Raw genomic sequence first — 19,603 nt, 5'->3', positions numbered from 1 at the left:
TACAGCACCTAACATTTATTAAATGCTTAGGTGTGCCAGACATGTGTTAAGTCTTTTAGATATATTCTTAGTTGAACTTCACGTTTGCCCCTATGAGGTTGTAGAACTGGTGTATTACAAAAAAAAAAAAAAGAAGAAGAAGAAGAAAAAATAGAGATCTTAAAGGTAAAATAACTTGCCCAAGATCAATAACCAAGGAGTGAAATCAGGACTCAAACACAGCATTGTCTGACGGGAGATCTATACTTTCTGATGACTAAACATTCTACCTCCTCAAACTGAGAATCCACTAGAAAGTGAAGTCTTAACTGATGGTGGACCAGTATTATTACCCATGTATCTCCTATTGTATCTTGTTATTATTATACATGTAGTAGGTACTTAAAGATAGTGAACGGGTGATAACATGTCCAGCTTCAAGGAGAAATATGGTATTTAATAGCCAACAGAAGACAGGAAATCTTTTGATGAATGACATGTATAGTATCAGAGTAAAAAGATCTGTTACAGTCTTATTTTAAAATAGCATGAACCCATGAATAAATATTCATTCAAGTTTATCAGTGATGAATATGAAGTATTTTACCTCTCAACTAAATGTTTAATCAAGTAAGACCACTGAAGGTGCATGTAACTTTTTTATTGAGGCACAACAAGGCATTATAACTTGCCTGAACTTGAGGCAGTCAGTTTAGTAAGCTGAACGTTAATACAGTTAAGGATTAAGTGCAAACAATATACATTCACAGCTTGACTAGCGAGGCTACATCACAATTTATAAAGTGCCAGATTAGTGCTAATTGTCATTCAGCTTGAATTTTTCACCTTGGGGAGGAAAACAAAAAAGTAAGGACCTCCTCCTTCCTCTAGGAATGAAACCATTTTCCTAAACCAGTCAGTCACAAGGGCAAAGACTACGTCTCCTTTAACCGCACTAATTAAAACACCATCCTTCTACTATCAATTCTGCACTGACTTTCAATCTTGGTAAAGAAGGTAGCCTGAAAATGTGGAGTATTTCCAACTACTTCCATAAATCGCTCCCCTGTGCAAACGTAACCAGATCTGGTCTCCCTGGAAGAGCTGAAGAATTGCATGATTGCTAGCAGTTTCGTGGTCTGGAGCACCGTCATTGGCATAGGCAGATACCAAGACCTCTTCATTCTTCATGAGGTTGACATACAGTGGCACATTCACTGCCAGCTTTAGCATGTGAAAAATGAACACGTAAGTGCCATTCACCGGGCAATTAAATCTACCAAGCTGAAGATCAAAGGTTTCTCCCAGGTTGTTCAGAAGAAGATCAAACACAATGGGTTGGTCTAAAGTTCCAGGGGCGAGATTAGAGGTTCTGGCTGCTGAGAAGGCAACTCGCATCTGCTGAGGCAGGGGGTAGACGTGTACTGGCAGTATGGTGGCTGCTGGACTGGTCACGGGCACATCCACTGGGGTCATGCTACGCGAGTCTCCTTGTCCAGAGTCACCACTGTTAAAGGTTTCGTTGTCTCTTTCTGGGCTGCTCACCTGAGAAGAATCACTCCACCCTGCTGTTTTATTAGCAACAGTGAGTTTCTCATAATGAAGCAGTTAGCTTTGAACACAATATTTAACATTAGTCGGCTACTGAAACACAGATAAAGATACATTTTATAGTAAATTCTAAAACAAAAGCAACAAAGTATAGCTACAGTATACTTTTCTAGATTTTTCTAGCAATAGGCTTGTGTACTATTCTAAAGCCAGAAAGGACCTAAGATGATCTTATCTACTAGCCCCATTTTTTAAAGTCTTTTTTTTTTTTTTTTTTTTTAAAGAAAATGAGGCTCCTGAAAATGCTGGCTAGGTAGCCAAGTCTAAAACCCAGGTTTGAACATTCTTTCTACTTCTTTATCTTTCTTCCATAATTCTCACTCCGTTCTTCATTCCTCAATGACAAATCCACTCCAAGTATCTAATGTATGAGGACTCAAGAAAACGGAGATTAAATAAAAGAACCAACTTTCAGAACTGCTAGACAGTCAAAGATATTTTGTAATGGCACTAAGACCCACGATGAAGGTTCTACATTTCCAAGTTAATGAACGTGAAATTTTAATGCATTAAGTACTGTACAAAACACAGCTCAGATATAAAGCCAAGACAGCATGAATAGCAACTGTTTTCTTAAAAGGAAAAGATTGTTTTCTTGTGATAAAGTTAGTTAATCTTCAATAATTCTTAATTTTCAGTTACACTGAATCTTTTAATAGTACCGTCACATTTTTTTAAAAAGTATTATAATACCCTGCTGTGGAAATTTCAAGTCATGGTATCTTTTACAATTTTATTTATTTGACAGAGAGAGTACTTCTATAACCTCTGTAAATAAATTTTATTTATTTGCAGGGGAGCAGCAGAGGGAGAGGGAGAAGCAGGCTCCCCACTGAGCAGGGAGCCCGATGCAGGGCTCGATCCCAGGATCCTGAGATCATGGCCTGAGCCGAAGGCAGACGCTTAACCGACTGAGCCATTCAGGTGCCCAAGTCATGGTGTCTTAAACTGTTATTTATTCCTATCTTTCAATGTAGTGACATTAGAGTATCTAGAAGTTCCCATTATTACAAGAACCATCATCCTGAATCATCACATGAAACTATCTGAAGCATGCATAGTTGAGTATGTATCAAAGGTGGAAATGTACTGCAGTGTCAGGCAAACTGAAAGAAGCACACACAGACTTTTAATTAAACGGACAACTAACTGCCACAGCCGTTCCAGTAGTCTAGTATCTCCCTCGGGTCTTCAGTACTACACTTACACAAAATGAAAACTTTAAAAGATAAACGGTGAAAACAATGCACTCTGGGGAGAACTTCACAGAAGATAAAGAAAGATCTAGAGATTTATGTTTTGGGTGACCCAGTTAATAATCCTTACCTCTTGAATTTGTCCGAGGTCCACCAGATGTCCCTCCTCGCTTGTAACACTGCTGGAAATTATCCTGAAACGAACACGTAGTATTTAACCTTGGCACCAAAACTGCAAGATTGATAACTAGTTATTTCCCAGTGTTACTGGCTGGTAAAACCGTAAGATTCAAGTCCTCATAGCCTTTTATCTGGCCTTCCCCAGCAACCACAGAGGCTCATATGTTTCCAAACACCAAGAAAAACAAAAGCAAGGGCCACAATAGCAATACTTGTTTCATCTATTAATTAACCTGACCATCTAGGTATGCTAATATTTGCAAAAATGATAAGGCGTCTAGGAAACACTATGTAAAAGATACAATACAATGCTAAGTAATAAGGGGAAATTCAGAAATATGGCATGGTCTTCTACCCCTTAGAAATCAAGATAAAAGGAAGTAAGGCAAGAACACAGACTATTTCAATCTTGCCCTATTTATAAATCAAACTGTGAAGACAATTATGAACTACATTAGGGTTTTCTTCTGTTTTGATACAGGAGTCGATAAGAATTATATTGCATGAATGTACTATTGCCTGAAAACATAACTTAGTATCTTCAAGAAAAAATGTTCAGGAGGCAACATTTCAAACAGACTCCTGAATATGGTGAAAGTCCGCTCCAAACAATTCATGAAAAGAATATTTAATGGTGTGATTAGATTAATATATGCAATAAAAAAATTTTAAACAGGACAAGGTACACAACAATTAACTCTCCAACCCCAAACTCCTAATATTCTTCCCAGTAGCAACCACTATTTCTATCTTATGTTTCTTCAGGAAGAGATTTATGTATTTATTTTTAATGTAAAGCTCTACACCTAACATGGGCCTTGAACTCATGACTCTGAGATCAAAAGTCATGCATGCTCTACTGACTGAGCCAGCCAGGTGCCCCAGGAAGAAATTCTTTAACACTGGTGTTAAGAACAGCTCCAGTGGACGCCTGAACGGCTCAGTCGGTTAAGCGTCTGCCTTTGGCTCAGGTCATGATCCCAGGGTCCTGGGATCGAGTCCCTCATCGGGCTCCTTGCTCAGCGGGGAGCCTGCTTCTCCCTCTGCCTGCCGCTCTCCCTGCTTGTGTGCATGCGTGCTCTCTCTCTAAAAATAAATAAAATCTTTAAATAAAGAACCAATCCTTTAGTCTCATTTGAAATTAAAAAAAAAAAAAAAAAACAGCTCCATTACTGATGTCTGTGTTAATCAACTCATTCCCTTCACATACATGTTATTAAGAGCTAATATTTGCATGCTTGATATACATCTGGCATTGTGGTGCTAAGCATTTATATGTATTAATTCACTTAATCCTCAGGATAGCTCATAGAATAATCCTCACAACACATCAGAGTGAGATGAGTAACTCGCAGATGAGTCATCATCTAACAGATAAGGAACCAGAGTTCAGAAAGTTTATGCAACATACCCAAGGTCACACAACAAAGGAAGTAATGGAATCAGGGATCGAACCCAAGTCATTTAGGTGATTTGGTGTGTTCTCTGAAGTGTGTTCTAAACCCCTTTTCAATACTGCCTCTGTATAGACATCTACCTGACTTCATGTAACTGTAAGCTCTTCAAATACAGGTACTTTATATATTACAAGAGAACTCAGTTTGGTACCAAATACATACTTAAAAGGCTTGTAAAACTTCAAAACTGAAAATTCTGATGTATACAGTCATAGCCACATACGACCAATGACAGGGGGATCCCAAGATCTCCCTTTGTTATCAGTCTTTTATCACAGTTGCAAAGAAAATCTGCTGAGTTATTCAAATAAAAAAAATTTAAACTTCCAAAAAAGGCCTTTCCTACACCTGATACCTAGAAAAGTTAAATCGAAAGCAACACAATAAAGTGAAGCTCACAGGGTCTGGAGTTAGGAACATGCACGCTCATCTGCGTTCTACCACCTGCTTGCTGAGTGACCTCAGACAAGTTACTTAACCGGTTTCTGAACCCCAGTCTTTCTTATGAGGTAGAGGAGTAAATGAGTTAATACAAACAACATGATAAAGTCCTTAAGACCTTCCAAGTTCTGTGTAACAGGCAACCCCTCTATGGGTTACTGAAAAGGCTTCCAACTCAACTCCTCCCCCACAGTCCTGACAAGTAGTTCTCAAACAAAGAGCGCCTTACATGAAATCAACTGTGACTCTGCTGTAGTTTAATCACCGGCTTAACATCAACAACTGTACTACTATGCAACTACGACAACTATTCTTACCCTTTGGGAATAAGGTGTTCCAGGATATTCTCTAGCTTGGAACTGTAGCTGGCTATAATTTCCATTGGTAATTGAAGGTGGTCCTCTATAAGTATCAAAACCTAATAAATAAACAACTTAAATAAAATTATGGGCAAAATTATACTAAACTTTAAAATAGTCTAATTCTGTACCACTTTAAAAGTTAAACTGATCCTATAATACCATCATTAGATTTATTTCTTCTTTAAGCAAACTACTGACATTGCTTCCACAATACACCACATACTTATAAAATATCACTGACTTCAAATAAGCCAACTGTAGAAATTTACTATTGCTGGAATGCAGGTGGGGTTCAGAAAGTGGAGTAGCTAAGGCCTGTCTAGAGCACTTCTGCTAAAACCAAGCAGTGACAGAACACTTGGAACTCTTAAGTCTTAAGAGAATATCACTATCAATAGTCTCAAAGTTTATGTTTTTATCTACGGTATCCTCTGTTAGACAACTAGAAAGTGGGCATTGCCTAATTATGACATTTTGAACAGTCAAGTCAATTAACAAAGGAAAGTAAGTATTTAAATATGAAAACCAAAATTCATCCCTGGAAAAACAAGATGCTCAATATTTCCCTTCAGCAAGTCACAGGATCAATCTGTTTTTCATACAAAAAGTTCCTCTGTTATATAGACAACAGGCATATTACAAATACTGCATTTTGCAGAAATAGGGAATTCTCTACCACAATATGGAGGGCAACTAAAAAAGGAACAAGGTAAAGTAAAAATAGTTTGAGTTAAGTAAATATAAACAAAATAATTCAGTATAATTGAATTTTGTTCAGAGCATACCTTTATAACCACCAGGGGACCGATACGAATTGGTTAGTAATCTCCCACCACGAGTACATCCTCTAACAGATCCCCGGGTATTGACAAATGGTTGAGAGGGTCTGGGAAATACATTCGTCTGTGCTGGGTAAAAGGCAAGGCTACCATTGCTTACTTGAATAGTTCCATCAGGATAACTTGCTGCTTAAGGAAACAGTTTTAGAGTCCAAGAGTTAAATGGTAACAAAGATTTAATATGCTTTATACTTAAAAGTAATTGTATATCAAAACCTTTAATACAATTTCCTCCTTTAAAAAAAACAGGTACTATATATGTATGTTTATAGAGATCCTGGTATCTATACATATATATATTTAGGTAACAGAGTATTATTCTGCCTTAAAAAGGAAGGAAATTCTGACACATGCTACATGGATGAACCTGAAGACACTATGATGAATGAAGCAGGCCAGTCACAAAAGGAAAAATACTGAATGACTGCACTTACTCTAGGTTAAGTACCTAGAGAGGTCAAATTCATAGACTATAATGGAGGTGCCGGTGGCTGTCGGGAGAGGGAATGGAGAGTTCGTGTTAAGTGGGTAGAGCTTCAGCTGGGGAAGATGAGAAAGTCCTGGAGATGAATGCTGGTGACAGCTGCACAACAATCTGTCTGTACACTTAAAAATGGTGAAAATGGTAAAATTTATTTTATGTGTATTCTACCACAATTAAAGGGGAAAAAAGCTAACTATTCCAGACCAAGGAGCAAAAGACAATGAATTTTAGTTAATACTGTACTTGAGAACGCGTGTGACAAATATCCCCTAGGTAAATCATCTGCCCTATGTTTTCACGTAGTACAGATGCGAACAGAATAGGGGCATGGGTGACAGGTCCAAGGATTTACTTTTAGTACCTCTTGTGATTAACCAAGTACCGAGAATGCCCGAATTCATTTGCTCAGGCTTAAGTTTTAGAAAACTCAAAAGGGGTCTGAAATACCAACACTAAAAATCTACAGGTGTTTATTAAATTAGGAAAGAATTACAAAGTTGCCTATTCTTTCATGTATTAGAATAGCATGAAAAGCACAACAGTTCATCTCCAAGCAAACAGTGGAATAAGCACACTAAGTTATATCTTCACCTTATCAATGCTTTAAGAGGGAAGAAGAGAGAAAAGACCAAAGAGCTGTCTGTCTGTGCTAGAAGATTTTAAAAGCAGCTCTATAGTGCCCTATCTACCTCCCTATTACTGTCCATGGTAATCAAAGCAATCAGGTTTAAAAATATGCGACTACTTCTAGGTTAAATCAACCACCTAAGTGCTACCTCTACAAAAGTTAAGAAGAAAAGGCACATAAGTGCTTCTCGACACTTGAACATGTGGAGAAATAATGCTTGACTAGTCAAGAAAAAACCCCTCAACTATCACGACTGAGCTGCTTTCCATTCAATTAGCTGTCATCTAAGTGTTCCAAGTGTCACATGCAGAGACCTTACCCGCCTCTTGAGAAAGGACAGCCTGCTCCACATGGACAGCCGGCGGTTGGCACTGGGGTGGTGTTTGTGTACTTGCCGTAGTAAAACTCTGATTGTAGCTAGATGAGTAAGGGGATTCTTTTATTTCTTGTTCTTTCCGTGGAGGCAGAGGGGCATTAACATTGAATACCTTAAAAGACAAGGGTACACCTAGTCATTTGTGAAGTTTCATAGAAAATTATTAAGGGTGACATCTAACAAAACTCTGCAACTTTCAAAAACTTCTATTTGATGGGCAAGAACTTGAACAGACATTTCTCCAAAGAAAAGAAATGGTCAATAAGTACATGAAAGATGCTTATCATTAGGGAAATACAAGTCAAAACCACAATGATACCACGTCATACCCACTAGAATGGCTGCTACAAAAAAAAAAAAAAAAAACCCACAAAATCTAAGCAGTGGTGTAAATGGAACCTTGTGCATTGCTGGTGGAAATGTAAAATGGTGCAACCCACTGTAGAAAACAGTATGGTGGTTCCTCAAAAAGTTAAGCACAGAATTACTGTGTGATCCAGCAATTCCACTTCTAACATATATGCAAAAGAATGAAAGCAGTGACTCCAGTTTTGTACGCTAAGATTAAAACAGCTGTAGCTTGGTTCTAATCCATATAGCTTAGATACTTATTACACATAAGCACAAAATATTATTCATAATAGGCAAAAGGTGGAAACAACCCAAGTGTCCATCAATAGCTGAATGGAAAAATACAGTACAGGGGCGTCTGGGTGGCTCAGTCGGTGATCTCAGCTCAGGTCTTGATCTCCGGGTTTGAGTTCAAGCCTCACACTGGGCTCCATGCACAGCATGGAGCCTACTTAAAAAAAGCAGTATATGCATACAATGGAATATTACTTAGCCATGAAAAAAAGGATGACATTCTGATCGATGGTACAAACACGGACAACCTTGAGAACATTATGCTAAGTGAAACAAGTCAGACACAAAAAGACAAATATTGTGATTCCATTTATATGAGTACTTAGAATAGGTAAAAGTCGTAAGAGGCAAAAAGGTCACCAGGAGCTGGAGAGAGGAAGTAATAAAGAGTTACTGTTTAATGAGTAGTTTCTGTTTTGGATGATGAAATACGTTTTGGAAATAGTGGAAGTGGCTGTATAACACTGTGTATGTACTGAATGCCACTGTGTTATACACTTAAAAATGGCTAAAATGGTGAATTTTGTGTTATGAATATTTACCATGGCATAGAAAACACTATTTGGTTTCTAACAGACACAAACTCAAGTACAAAAATTAATGTTCCTGCTACTATGATATCCTATAATGCACACTGAGAAAGAAAGCTACATAGGGCAAGAGGGTACTTTTTCAAAAATTAAAGATGAATGAAAAAATCTGCTACCTACTAAATTTCTACCATATGGCAGGCAATGACCTGTCCAGACTCTGGCCATTGTCTATAAAATAGCACTTCCATTACTCTCTAGTCCCCTTACCCTGCTCCATTTTTTCCCTTAACACATAGCACTTGATAGTATTATATAAATATTTTTCTCTCTAGCCCTCTATTTTGAAATTTAAGCTTCTTGAGCACAAAGACTTGTCTCTTTTTCATTGCTAAAACCCAACCCAAGTGATTAAGAACCGTGTCTGATTTCATCACTACCTGTTTGTTGAATGAACAAATAAAGGAACAAATGAGAACCAACTCATACTGGATAGGATTCAAACAGGTAGAGAAGATAGACTGGCATGAGCAAAAAAGATACTGTGACAAGAACATACAAGGCAAGTATGTGAGACTTGCCTGGAAAGTTATCGCAGACTACAAAAGTTATTAGGTGTCAAGCAAAGGACTTTCAATTTCATTCTGTAATGAATCACTGTTTGCTTTTAATTAGGAATGAGAAAAAGTCAGTTAAAACCAATGTGGCAATACTGTGCAGGGTGGACTGACAGGGTTAAGAGGGAAAACAAAAACGAAGCAGTTCCAAGTGGCCAAGCAGGAAGTGATAAGATTAGTGAATTCAGGTGTCTGAATTTACCAACCTATCTCTCTGCATTGTACCTGCTTTCCATGGCCACTCCACTGGCCCCACCTCTCCATCACTCAAAAGTACCTAGAGTGGGGCATTAAAGCATCATCAGATACCTATTCACTAAGATTTGGTTTTTTTCCTAAAGAGTTGTTTTATAGTATCCTGCTTTACAGAATAAACATATAAACCTAGTTGTAGTATTACCTTAAAAAAAGTTTTAAACTTAAACATTTGTAGAGGAATTTGTAATTCAGAATACCAGATTGCAACAATTCTCCAAAAACCAGCAGAAGATCAAGATGAAATCAAACGTAAGTTTCAGGAATGACAGAACACCCAAGTATGTGTCCTATATTTCAAGTTTGATGCTATGGAACATCACTAGTGTGGTATTAGTAATGGTTAGTATTATTAAGCTGTTCATAGAAAATTATGTTTCTCGGGGTGCCTGGGTGGTGCAGTCGGTTAAAGTGTCCCAACTCTTGGTTTCCACTCAGGTCTGATCTCAGGGTCATAAGATCAAGCCCTGGGTCAGACTCCGTGCTCAGTCAGCTTGGGTCCCTCTCTCCCTCTCCCCTCCACTCGCTTCTCCCTCTCCCCTCCACTTGCTCTCTCTCTCAAACAAATCTTAAAAAAAAAGGAAAGAAAGAAAATTATGTTTCTCAGCCACACATTTCATTTAATTAATATGGATCCTCCGCTTTGCCTGCTACTAATTTTCTGAGAGGGGAAAATGTTCTGATAAAATACCCATTCAAAATTCGCAAGGCTTTGGATTTAATAGTCTTCGACTACAAATAATATTTGCATTGGACAAAAGTAAATTATCAACCCAAATAAGAGTAATACAAAGGCAAAGTTCTTCACATACTAAGTACCCAATAATGGATGTAAGAGAAACAATGGCTTTTTTTAACAGGAATAATGAACTGCAATCATTCATGTTTCATACTCACTGTCTGCATGGCTTGAAAGGGCGCTGTGTTAATGGTTACTGAACTACTACTTGCTGGAGGTGACTGGAAGCCCTGTTCAGAGCCCTTTGACATGGGAGGATTTGGAGAAGCTAGTGAAGACGGTTGCTTGCTTGGGGGCACTGCTGCCTGGGGAGGAGAAATGCAGCATCAGCCAATCACCTGCCACATAACAAGCAGTTAACTTACACTAAACCCCAGACTGGCATAAGTCAGCAAGTTCTATAGGATGACATTTGGACACAGGAATGCAAAAGAATAGCTTTTGCTTACAATTTCAAATCACAACTGCTGAGGATGCACACTAGCATTTGCTTTGCACAGCTTGCTGACTAGGTGAAAGAGTCTTACTATTAATCAGTCTAACAAATGAGGTGCTCAACTTTTTATGAGTACCTAGTTCTTTTCAAATCATGAAATCGTATTTTCCAGCTAAGAATCTAATATTTCAAATCTATACAGAAGAATTAAGAAAAATCTTAGGTTAGTTGCTTAGTCAGTGTTAATTTTTCTTGATTTTAAAGTCTTATTCCTGGATCTCTACGTCAGCTGCCTAAAAAAGAAAACCAAACCTGATCTAATTTAAATAATCCTTACCTACGGTAATAAGCGAGACCTTGATATAACAGATTACAAATCCAAAGGCTTAAAAATACCAAAAAACCAATCCCAATCAGATTATGAAGCAGAGCTATGACTCACTTGGTCACACTTTCCTCTTCTTAAAATGAGGAACCAAGTAATTTTAATTCAGACGAAGTCTGCACCATAAAACTTAATGTGCATCTATATTTTCTTATATCCTATAATGAATACATTCTCTTGTACAATACTTAACCAAAAATAATAAACCATAAGAGTTGTTAAATTAATCCAAAAAAATCATGGTATTTTGCTGTATCTACTTCAAGGATTTGCTCAAACTTAGCAAAACTTATCACTTTGGAATTGAAAGCACAAACTTAATATAGTTGACCCTTGAAAAACACAGGGGTTAGGAGTGCTGACCCCCCCAACAGTCAAAAATCTGCATATAACTTTTTGACTCCCCCAAAACTTAACTATTAATAGCCTATTGTGACAGAAAGGAAGCTTTACCAATAACAAATAGTCTGTTAATACATATTTTGTAGGTATATGTATTATATACTGTGTTCTTACAATAAGGTAACCTAGAGAAAAATGTTAAGAAATCCCAAGGCCCGGGGTGCCTGGGTGGCTCAGTCGGTTAAGCAACTGCCTTCGGCTCAGGTCATGATCTCGGGGTCCTGGGATCGAGCCCCGCACTGGGCTCCCTGCTTGGAGGGAAGCCTGCTTCTCCCTTTCCCACTCCCCCTGCTTGTGTTCCCTCTCTCGCTTTCTGTCAAATAAATAAATAAAATCTTAAAAAAAAAAAAAAAGAAAAGAAAAGAAATCCTAAGGCCCAAGTGTCCATCAATTGATGAATCGGTAAAGAAAATGTGGTGTGTAGGTATGTGCGCACACACACACAATGAAACGTTATTCGGCCATAAAAAAAAGAATGAAATCTAACGACATGGATATAGCTAGAGAGTATAATGCTAAGCGAAATAAGCCAGTCAGAGAAAGACAAATACCATGTGATTTCATTCATATGAGGAATTTAAGAAACAAAAGAAACGAGCAAGAGGGCAAAAAAAGACCAAGAAACAAACCAAGAAACAGACTCTTAAGCATAGAGAACAAACTGATGGTTACCAGAAGGGAGGTGAGTGGGGAGATGGGTTAAGTGGGTGATGGGTATTAAGCAGGGCACTTATTGTGATGAGTACCGGGTGATTTATGGAAGTGTTGAATCACTCAATTGTATACCTAAAACTAATATAATATTCCAGTTAGTATGTTAACTGGAATTAAAATTAAAAATTAAAAAAAGAAAATAAGGAATACATTTACAGTACTATACTGTATTAATTAAAAAAAAAAAAAAATCCACGCATAAGTGGACCTGCAGTTCAAAACCCATGTTGTTCAAGGGTCAACGGTACTGTCAAAATGCTCTCACAAAGAGAATGTAACTCTTTCCAACCAAGGCAGTGCTAACACTAACACTATAAACTTACTGAGTCTGCAGTTACAGAAGTAGATTTTTCCACTAAGGATTCCTTCAATATAAACATAATGAGAAACTTGACCTAATCCTACCTAGAACTTTTCACCTTTTTTGACATCAGCAATTCCCACATTTATTGTAGCTGATAAGGCAATACACGACTAAGTCTATTTATATGGCAAAGGCACAGCAAAGTTACCTGTGTAAGCTCCAGGACCACAACATCTACAGAAAGCAGTACATGAGTAAAGTATAAATGTTAAAAATCATTCAACTGATTGTGGTTGCAATGCATAAATGCATAAGATAAACCGGTTCCGCTATTTAAGACAGAAAAGAAATTAATTGGTCTCTTATTACCTCAGGAGTCTCTGAGGTCATAAACTCTGTTTCAGATCCCGAAGAAGCCTGATCAGTAGTAACCAAGCAAGCATTTGAGCTACAAGTAACTGCAGCAGCAGCAGCCTAGACACAGGAAAATATAAAACATTGTAAAAGACGTATTTTCTTCACTTTTTACTTCTTGGGCCCTGGCTTCCTAACACGCTACTCTTAGCACGCACTCACTAGTGCCAAGTAACTAGGCCAACCACTTTATACACATTAATCCTAACAATAACCCTGTGAGGCAGATACAACTATCCCCATTTTATTGACAAAAAGGCAGAGGCAGAGAAAGGTTAGGTAATTTACCCAAGACCACATGAAAATCAAGTTCTAGAGCTGAGAGTCAAACCCAAGCAGTCAGCTAAATTGCCTTTCCAGGGCTGGTCACCAAAGCTACACATCTAATCCCGTCCTCACTTGTCAAGATTCTTGGCCCTGGAAAACTGGGGCCAAGATTTTGCATCTGGCACTCAACAGCAGTTCACCAGAAGCAGCTCAGGGTACACTTAACACTCTAGGCACACTTCTGCCAGGGATCCTAATAACTATGCTTTGACTCAATGCTCCCAATGTCTTCAAGAGGTAGGTAGAAGTACAAATAGAAAGGATACACAAATCACAGTAGCATCAAAATTCTAAAAAATTAAAGCTAGTAATATTTATAAAACAAAAATTGGGAACACAGCAGGAACTAAGGTTGTGACAACTGTTGCCAATAAAAAACTAAAGTGGCCAGAGAAGAATTTTATGACACGATATTAGAACATAGAGATCTATAAAAGTCTAGCAATTGCATGTGTCAGTGAATCTGCTCCTTTTATCTAAATGCTTTTATGTGGGGCGCCTAGGTGGCTCAGTCATTAAGCATCTGCCTTTGGCTCAGGTCATGATCCCAGTTGTCCTGGGATGGAGCCCGGTGTCAGGCCCCCTGCTCCGCGGGGCGGGAAGCCTGCTTCTCCCTCTGCCTGCCTCTCCCCCTGCTTGTCTTGCTCTCTCTCTCTCTGACAAATAAATAAAATCTTTTAAAATGAATAAATAAATGCTTTGATGTGATTCTCAGAAGCCCAAGTAACATAATGGGTAAACTGGAAACTAATGAAGGGCAACCAAATATCCAGAGCAGTTATGTTTCAGTGACCTTCTAGGTGGTCATCAGAATAGGCCACTTCCTGGGAAGGAAAACGGAGACCAAGTTTTAAAAAGGTCTTAAAATTTTTTTTGAAATCCTTTGGAACATTTTATATATACCTAAATAAATAGGTATAATTTAGATCTGACCAAAATATTAGAACTATTATGACGATGTAGCGTTTCTAAAACATCTTTCTTCTGGCCCTCTCATTAAAGTACGAGACAACTGCCCAAAACAACTGAGACTGGCTGTTGTGGGGACGTAATTCTCTCTTGCCAGAAAGACTTACACAAGCTATGTTAAGGCAACTCAGGGCACTTGATACTTAAGCTTTTGAATTTTAGTTAGAAGATTCACTGAACGACTTGAGACACATTCTTCACATCAGTATTATTCAGAAGTTATGGCAGTTCTTGCTTCCAAATTATTGTTAGGCAGACTAGCTGAAGGTAGTTTTAAGTTTTAGTGAGTAAACATGATGTTGGAGACCAGTGGTTCCCAAAAATGGATGTGCAGATTCACCCAGGAAGCTTATGACTAATACAGATGACTAGGTAAATTCTGATCCAGTAGGTTTTAGGTGATATCTAGGAACATGTATCTTTATTAAAGTGATCAAGTGCTCCTGATGCAGCCATCCACAGACCTGTCCCTGAGAACTAAACTAGACCAGTGACTTTTCAAAAAAATTTAACTTGTCAAATGCAAGCCTCATTTAGAACCTAACAGCTAAAACAGATAAAATGGAGCCCTTAAAGCAGTGAGTGCGGTGAGGAACTCAGCTCAACAAATACATTTTGAAAACTGAGCCACACCTTATCAAACTAAATATAAACCACTGTAAACAAATGGTATTTACTCAAGTTTTTGGACAGGAAGACAACAACTGTTGAGCCATCTGGTCAAAATATTTAACCTGTCAGAGCTGTTACTATAAAGAAAATTGCCATAAGGTTTTCAGATGGATCATGACAGGTTTTTTTGTTTTTGTTTTTTGCTTTTTTAAGGTAATGAGCAGAAAACGAGCAAACCTCAAACTTACTAGTGAAGGAAATGCAATGTGGCATCAGGCATCTCAATGATCTGGTCCCTTTATATCTCTACATGTGTTCTGTGAAAATCCGTTCCTCAGGTTAACTCTTTATGTGTGGAGGGACGTGGGAGATTAGCTAACCATGGGTTAAGCAAAATTACTACCTTTCTTTAGACCCTTTACAATGCTGCTACACCAAGTGAGTCAGGGAGCTCAGTGGCAAAGTAAGATTCCCAGACAAGGTACCTCTGAATTCTTCAGACTTGCTTTTTCCTTGCTAGCATGAGCTAGCCTTCTCTTTTCTAACAGATGTCTTCCCCATGGTCGTTAGGTAACCTTTTGAGGACTACTTATAGTTTATCTAAAAAACTAGATACCCCTAGAACATTTTCAGTAATTTAGTTAGGTATATTAGAAATCAGCAAGTCTGATCATTCTTACCAAAGCAAGAGTTTCTTCCTGAATAGCCAAGAAAGATTACTTTAGAGAAGTTACCTGTAATGGCTCTTGAAGAAAATCACTTTGATTGGGTAGATTTTGTTCTGTAGATGCTGCAGAGAGTGAAATCAACAGTAAACTACTGAGGGTAGAGAAAAGTTTATGCATATCAACGGAGTGGAAACTAAAGTTATTACTTTACCAAAAAAGCAGTAGCTGGAAAACCAGATCTGAAGTTCATCACGAATTTTCTATTAGAGCTTTAAAAAGTCAGCGAGGATCAGAGAAGAATAGAATACTAGTCCCTTCTATAAAATACATAATGATGTTTTTAAGGTTAAAGGGGCAAAAGCAGCATTGCAAGGCTCCCAAAAGCACTATTACTTTAAAAAATAACTAGTAATAGTAATCTGGAAGATAAATCTGAGCTGTTATGAATAGTAATCAACTGCTTACGCTCAAGTTCCAAGTTTCAAACTAAGTCTTAGCTGGGTCATAGGTCTTTTCAGGTTTTTTCTCTTTGATCATGTATATTAATATACTTTTCAATTATACAGTTTTGGTTTAGTTTCTTCTTGTTAATGTCCATCACTTTTGTTACTCTCTATTATCCTTACTTCACCCAGGAATTACGACACCAATCCTCTAGTTGGTGTCTGCTACTCACTACAAACTGGACTAGGGCTTTAATTACCTCATTCCTCCCCTGAGATAAATGAGTGTAGGAAAGTTTGAACGTCAGATCAGATTCAATTCTAAGTTCCATCATTACTTACTGTGTTAATCAGTGTACCAAATTTGACTGAGGTAATTTCACTCATAATTAGGATTGAAAAGTTTCAACACTAGATTTATAGAGTCGAAAGGACTCCAGTCACTTCAAAAAGAACATAAATTGCAAAAACAGCCATTGCACATCTCCATTCAAACATGTGGAGACTTTCTCTAAAATGCAAACAGAGAGACGCCTGGGTGGCTCAGTCAGTTAAGCCTCTGCCTTCAGCTCACGTCATGATCCCGCATCGGGCTCCTTGCTCAGTGGGGAGCCTGCTTCTCCCTCTGTTCATGCTCTCTCTCTGACAAACAAATCTTTAAAACAAAATGTCTTCTAAAAAAATAATAAATAAAATAAAATGAATGCAAAAAGATGAGTGTACTAATGTCTTAATGGTAATTTACCCTTACATAACTGATGACATATAGATACATTTAGAATAAATTAGCATATAGACATAGTCTAACCCTTAAGATATCCAGAATAAAATTACCTGTAAAAGGAAACAACTATTAAACCTATGCATATTTATTCTGAGTATTAAGGATGAGTACATACCTACTGGGCTACCTGGAGTAGTTGAAGGCGGTTGTGACGATGGAATTGCACTTGAAGGTTTGTCAAAATCCAGAATAGATTCCTAAAGACAAGATTTTAAATCATGACTAGAAACAATTAGTCATTTAAAAGCTATTGCCATTAAATTATTCATGATGCCATCCATAGCTATTAAAGAATCTAGCTAGTAACTATCACAAAATGTCAATAACTTAGTCTTTATTAAGAGAAAAAATAGAGTTAAAAATAAAATCTAAACTGTCAAACCTTAAAATTATGTCAAATAATTCCAAGGCTTACCTTGGGGGAAGGGGAAACCCACTTGACTTGAGGTCTTAAACATTAGCATTAATCCTATAACCTCACTTTTATTATGTCCAACCAATGAGGGTTTAATTATCTCAACCACTAAACTAGCTCATGCTATTATTAAACCTTTCATAATAAGAAACCATTCTGTATCTTGGTTCTCCCAGGAATGTTTCCAACATTTTGAATACTTAAGCTACACTTGTAGTAACCACTTTAATTCTTTCATTTATCTTCACATAACCTAAATGGGTAAGGAATTCCCTCATTTTACAAGTAGAGGGTTCACAGGCTAAATACCTTGCCACAGATTTCACAGCTAGTAAATAGCAGAAATGGGATTTAAACACAGGTCTACTTCCAAAGTTCAGGATCTTTTTAGTACACTAAAATATCTTATTTGTCTACTTCTTCCCTCAGTAATTATCATACTATTCTGAAATTCTTTAAGACTCAGTTTGACACAATTTAGCACATTAACTATTGCCATAACACTACAATCTTCTACAACTGGAGTATCAACTCCTTGAAGGCGATAAATGTCTTAAAATTTTCTATGCACAACAGCACCTACCAGATACCAGGCACAGAGCAGGTCCTCACAGTCTGAGTGGAAACTACCAAAGATCTACAGCAGAAATTATATTTGAGCACTTATACTTTTTACATGTTTAATTCATTTTATTACAACAAACAAGAAACTATTGTCCTCATTTTTCAAAAAAGACACAGAGACAGTGAAGTAACCTGCCTGAACTGTGAGAGCTAGGAAGTGGCAGGGCCAGGATTCGCCCGCATTCTGAACACCGGAATTTATGCTCCTAACAATTTCATTAAAATGCTTCAGATGAGAAGCTAGTAGCCCCATGAATTTCATTCAAGATTCATTTAAGAATGACTCATACTTGCATAAAGTTACAAGTTCCTTGAATCTGGGTCATCAGATCCTGCAGTTTTTCTTTCCTCAATACTGGATCCTTTGGAAGGGTCGAGGAAGAACCTACAGGCTGATGCATAGGCTTAGGCACCTACAAAATAAACCCACAATGTGTAAGAGTGAAATTCACATTCAACAGCCTAATTCAGGAAATTCAGCTTATCACTACGTCTTAATGAAATCAAAACACAAAGCAAAGTCCATTTATCAGATTTATCTCAGATGAAAAACTTCCACATAAATGCATTCTCTAAATAATTTAAGCAAATTTTAAGCACTTTTTTCCCCTTCAGATCCCCTTTAATGGGAGTATTTCTAAAACATCCTCTTTTTAAAGGGAAGACCCAAAGTAACAGAACTTCCTTGATAAAAAATTTTTCATTGTTTACAATCAGCTTGTCCTTTATCAGATGCCACCAACTCTAAGACACATAAAAGATTTTTCCCCAGAGAAAAAATTATACCAAATTAAATATACATCCCATTTTTAAATGTCTGATTTCAGAAACATTAAGATGTAAAAATATATACATATACATCTTAAAATTGAGGAAATACGCTATCACATTTTGTTACTGAGCAACTATACTTTGGGGCTATTAAGAGGTTAGCCCTTACACTAAATAGCTTACAAATGCTGTATACCCTGAATTAGACCTAATGCTTACAGAGTTAACGTGTTACAGCTGCCAGTGTGCCTCCCCTACCAGCTCTTCTCCACCTTCTAATTCACTGGGAAGTCACTCAGCTAAGCCTGTCAGAAGTGTCATAAAATAAGAATTAATAGACCCTAGGTGAATATATGAAAGACTGTTAAAAGAAAAGTACGAGCTTTAGTGATTAATTTCATGTTATCTAGTCTTTTAGCTTTGAATTCTATTTTGGCCTTGACTGTACTTAGTCATGTTCTATATGGCTGAGATTGCAAGACAGAAAGTGTATTGTAGAGAAATGTCCTCTCAGTCACTGAAAGGCCCTGCAACTTCAATATAATGCTGTCTGTACCATAAAAGCAAATTAAATGAGTTTCAGCCTTTCCAACTAAGCACTCCTGATTTTAAATATTATTCAACAAAGAGCATCATATTCTGGTATGGTAAAGGCTCAGCACTACAATACCTAATGGAATTTTAAATTAGGTTTTTTAAAACAGGCTTTACTAAAATATTGGGTTTCTAAAATAAGTTTCTCAAAATAGAAAACAGTAGTTTTCATTACAATTACTGTTGTGTGTATCTGGTTAATGAAATAAGACTATCAATCTTCTACAGGGTCAGAAGTTAAAATTGGTATTAACACTTGAAGAAGAGGAAGAAAGGCAAGCAAAAGGAGACAACACTAAAATTCTCTTCCCTTAAGGTAGGACTGAGGTAGGGGCAATTTATTTATAAAATGCAATGCTTTGATTTCTCCAAGCAAATGTTTTTCATCCTGTTAGAGGGCCA

The 19,603-nt window shown here is 37.4% G+C and overlaps 1 protein-coding gene across 19 annotated transcripts in view; it reads right to left on the bottom strand.

The window, feature by feature from the left end:
* Positions 1-625: 625 nt before the first annotated feature.
* CAPRIN2 (caprin family member 2) overlaps positions 626-19,603 on the bottom strand; it is a 47,164-nt gene continuing 28,186 nt past the window's right edge. For 5 of the 19 annotated variants that reach the window (XM_064591433.1, XM_064591443.1, XM_064591435.1 and 2 more), the window contains 10 exons: positions 18,127-18,249; positions 16,913-16,994; positions 15,637-15,692; positions 12,950-13,054; positions 10,498-10,644; positions 7,497-7,665; positions 6,012-6,194; positions 5,182-5,282; positions 2,917-2,980; positions 626-1,547 (listed from right to left, as the gene is read on the bottom strand). In XM_064591433.1, the coding sequence (XP_064447503.1) occupies positions 979-1,547; positions 2,917-2,980; positions 5,182-5,282; positions 6,012-6,194; positions 7,497-7,665; positions 10,498-10,644; positions 12,950-13,054; positions 15,637-15,692; positions 16,913-16,994; positions 18,127-18,249 (1,599 nt within the window). In that variant the 3' untranslated portion in view covers positions 626-978. Of the gene's footprint in view, positions 1,592-2,916; positions 2,981-5,181; positions 5,283-6,011; positions 6,195-7,496; positions 7,666-10,497; positions 10,645-12,949; positions 13,055-15,636; positions 15,693-16,912; positions 16,995-18,126; positions 18,250-19,603 lie in introns of all 19 variants that reach the window. The other 14 variants (XM_064591444.1, XM_064591445.1, XM_064591436.1 and 11 more) reach the window with 14 other exon arrangements.

Source organism: Mirounga angustirostris, unplaced genomic scaffold, assembly GCF_029215605.1.
Source record: "Mirounga angustirostris isolate CCGP_5_RB_7025 unplaced genomic scaffold, mMirAng1.0.hap1 SCAF_5, whole genome shotgun sequence".
NCBI classification, from domain to species: domain Eukaryota; kingdom Metazoa; phylum Chordata; class Mammalia; order Carnivora; family Phocidae; genus Mirounga; species Mirounga angustirostris.
This window is presented reverse-complemented; position numbering and strand designations above follow the sequence as displayed.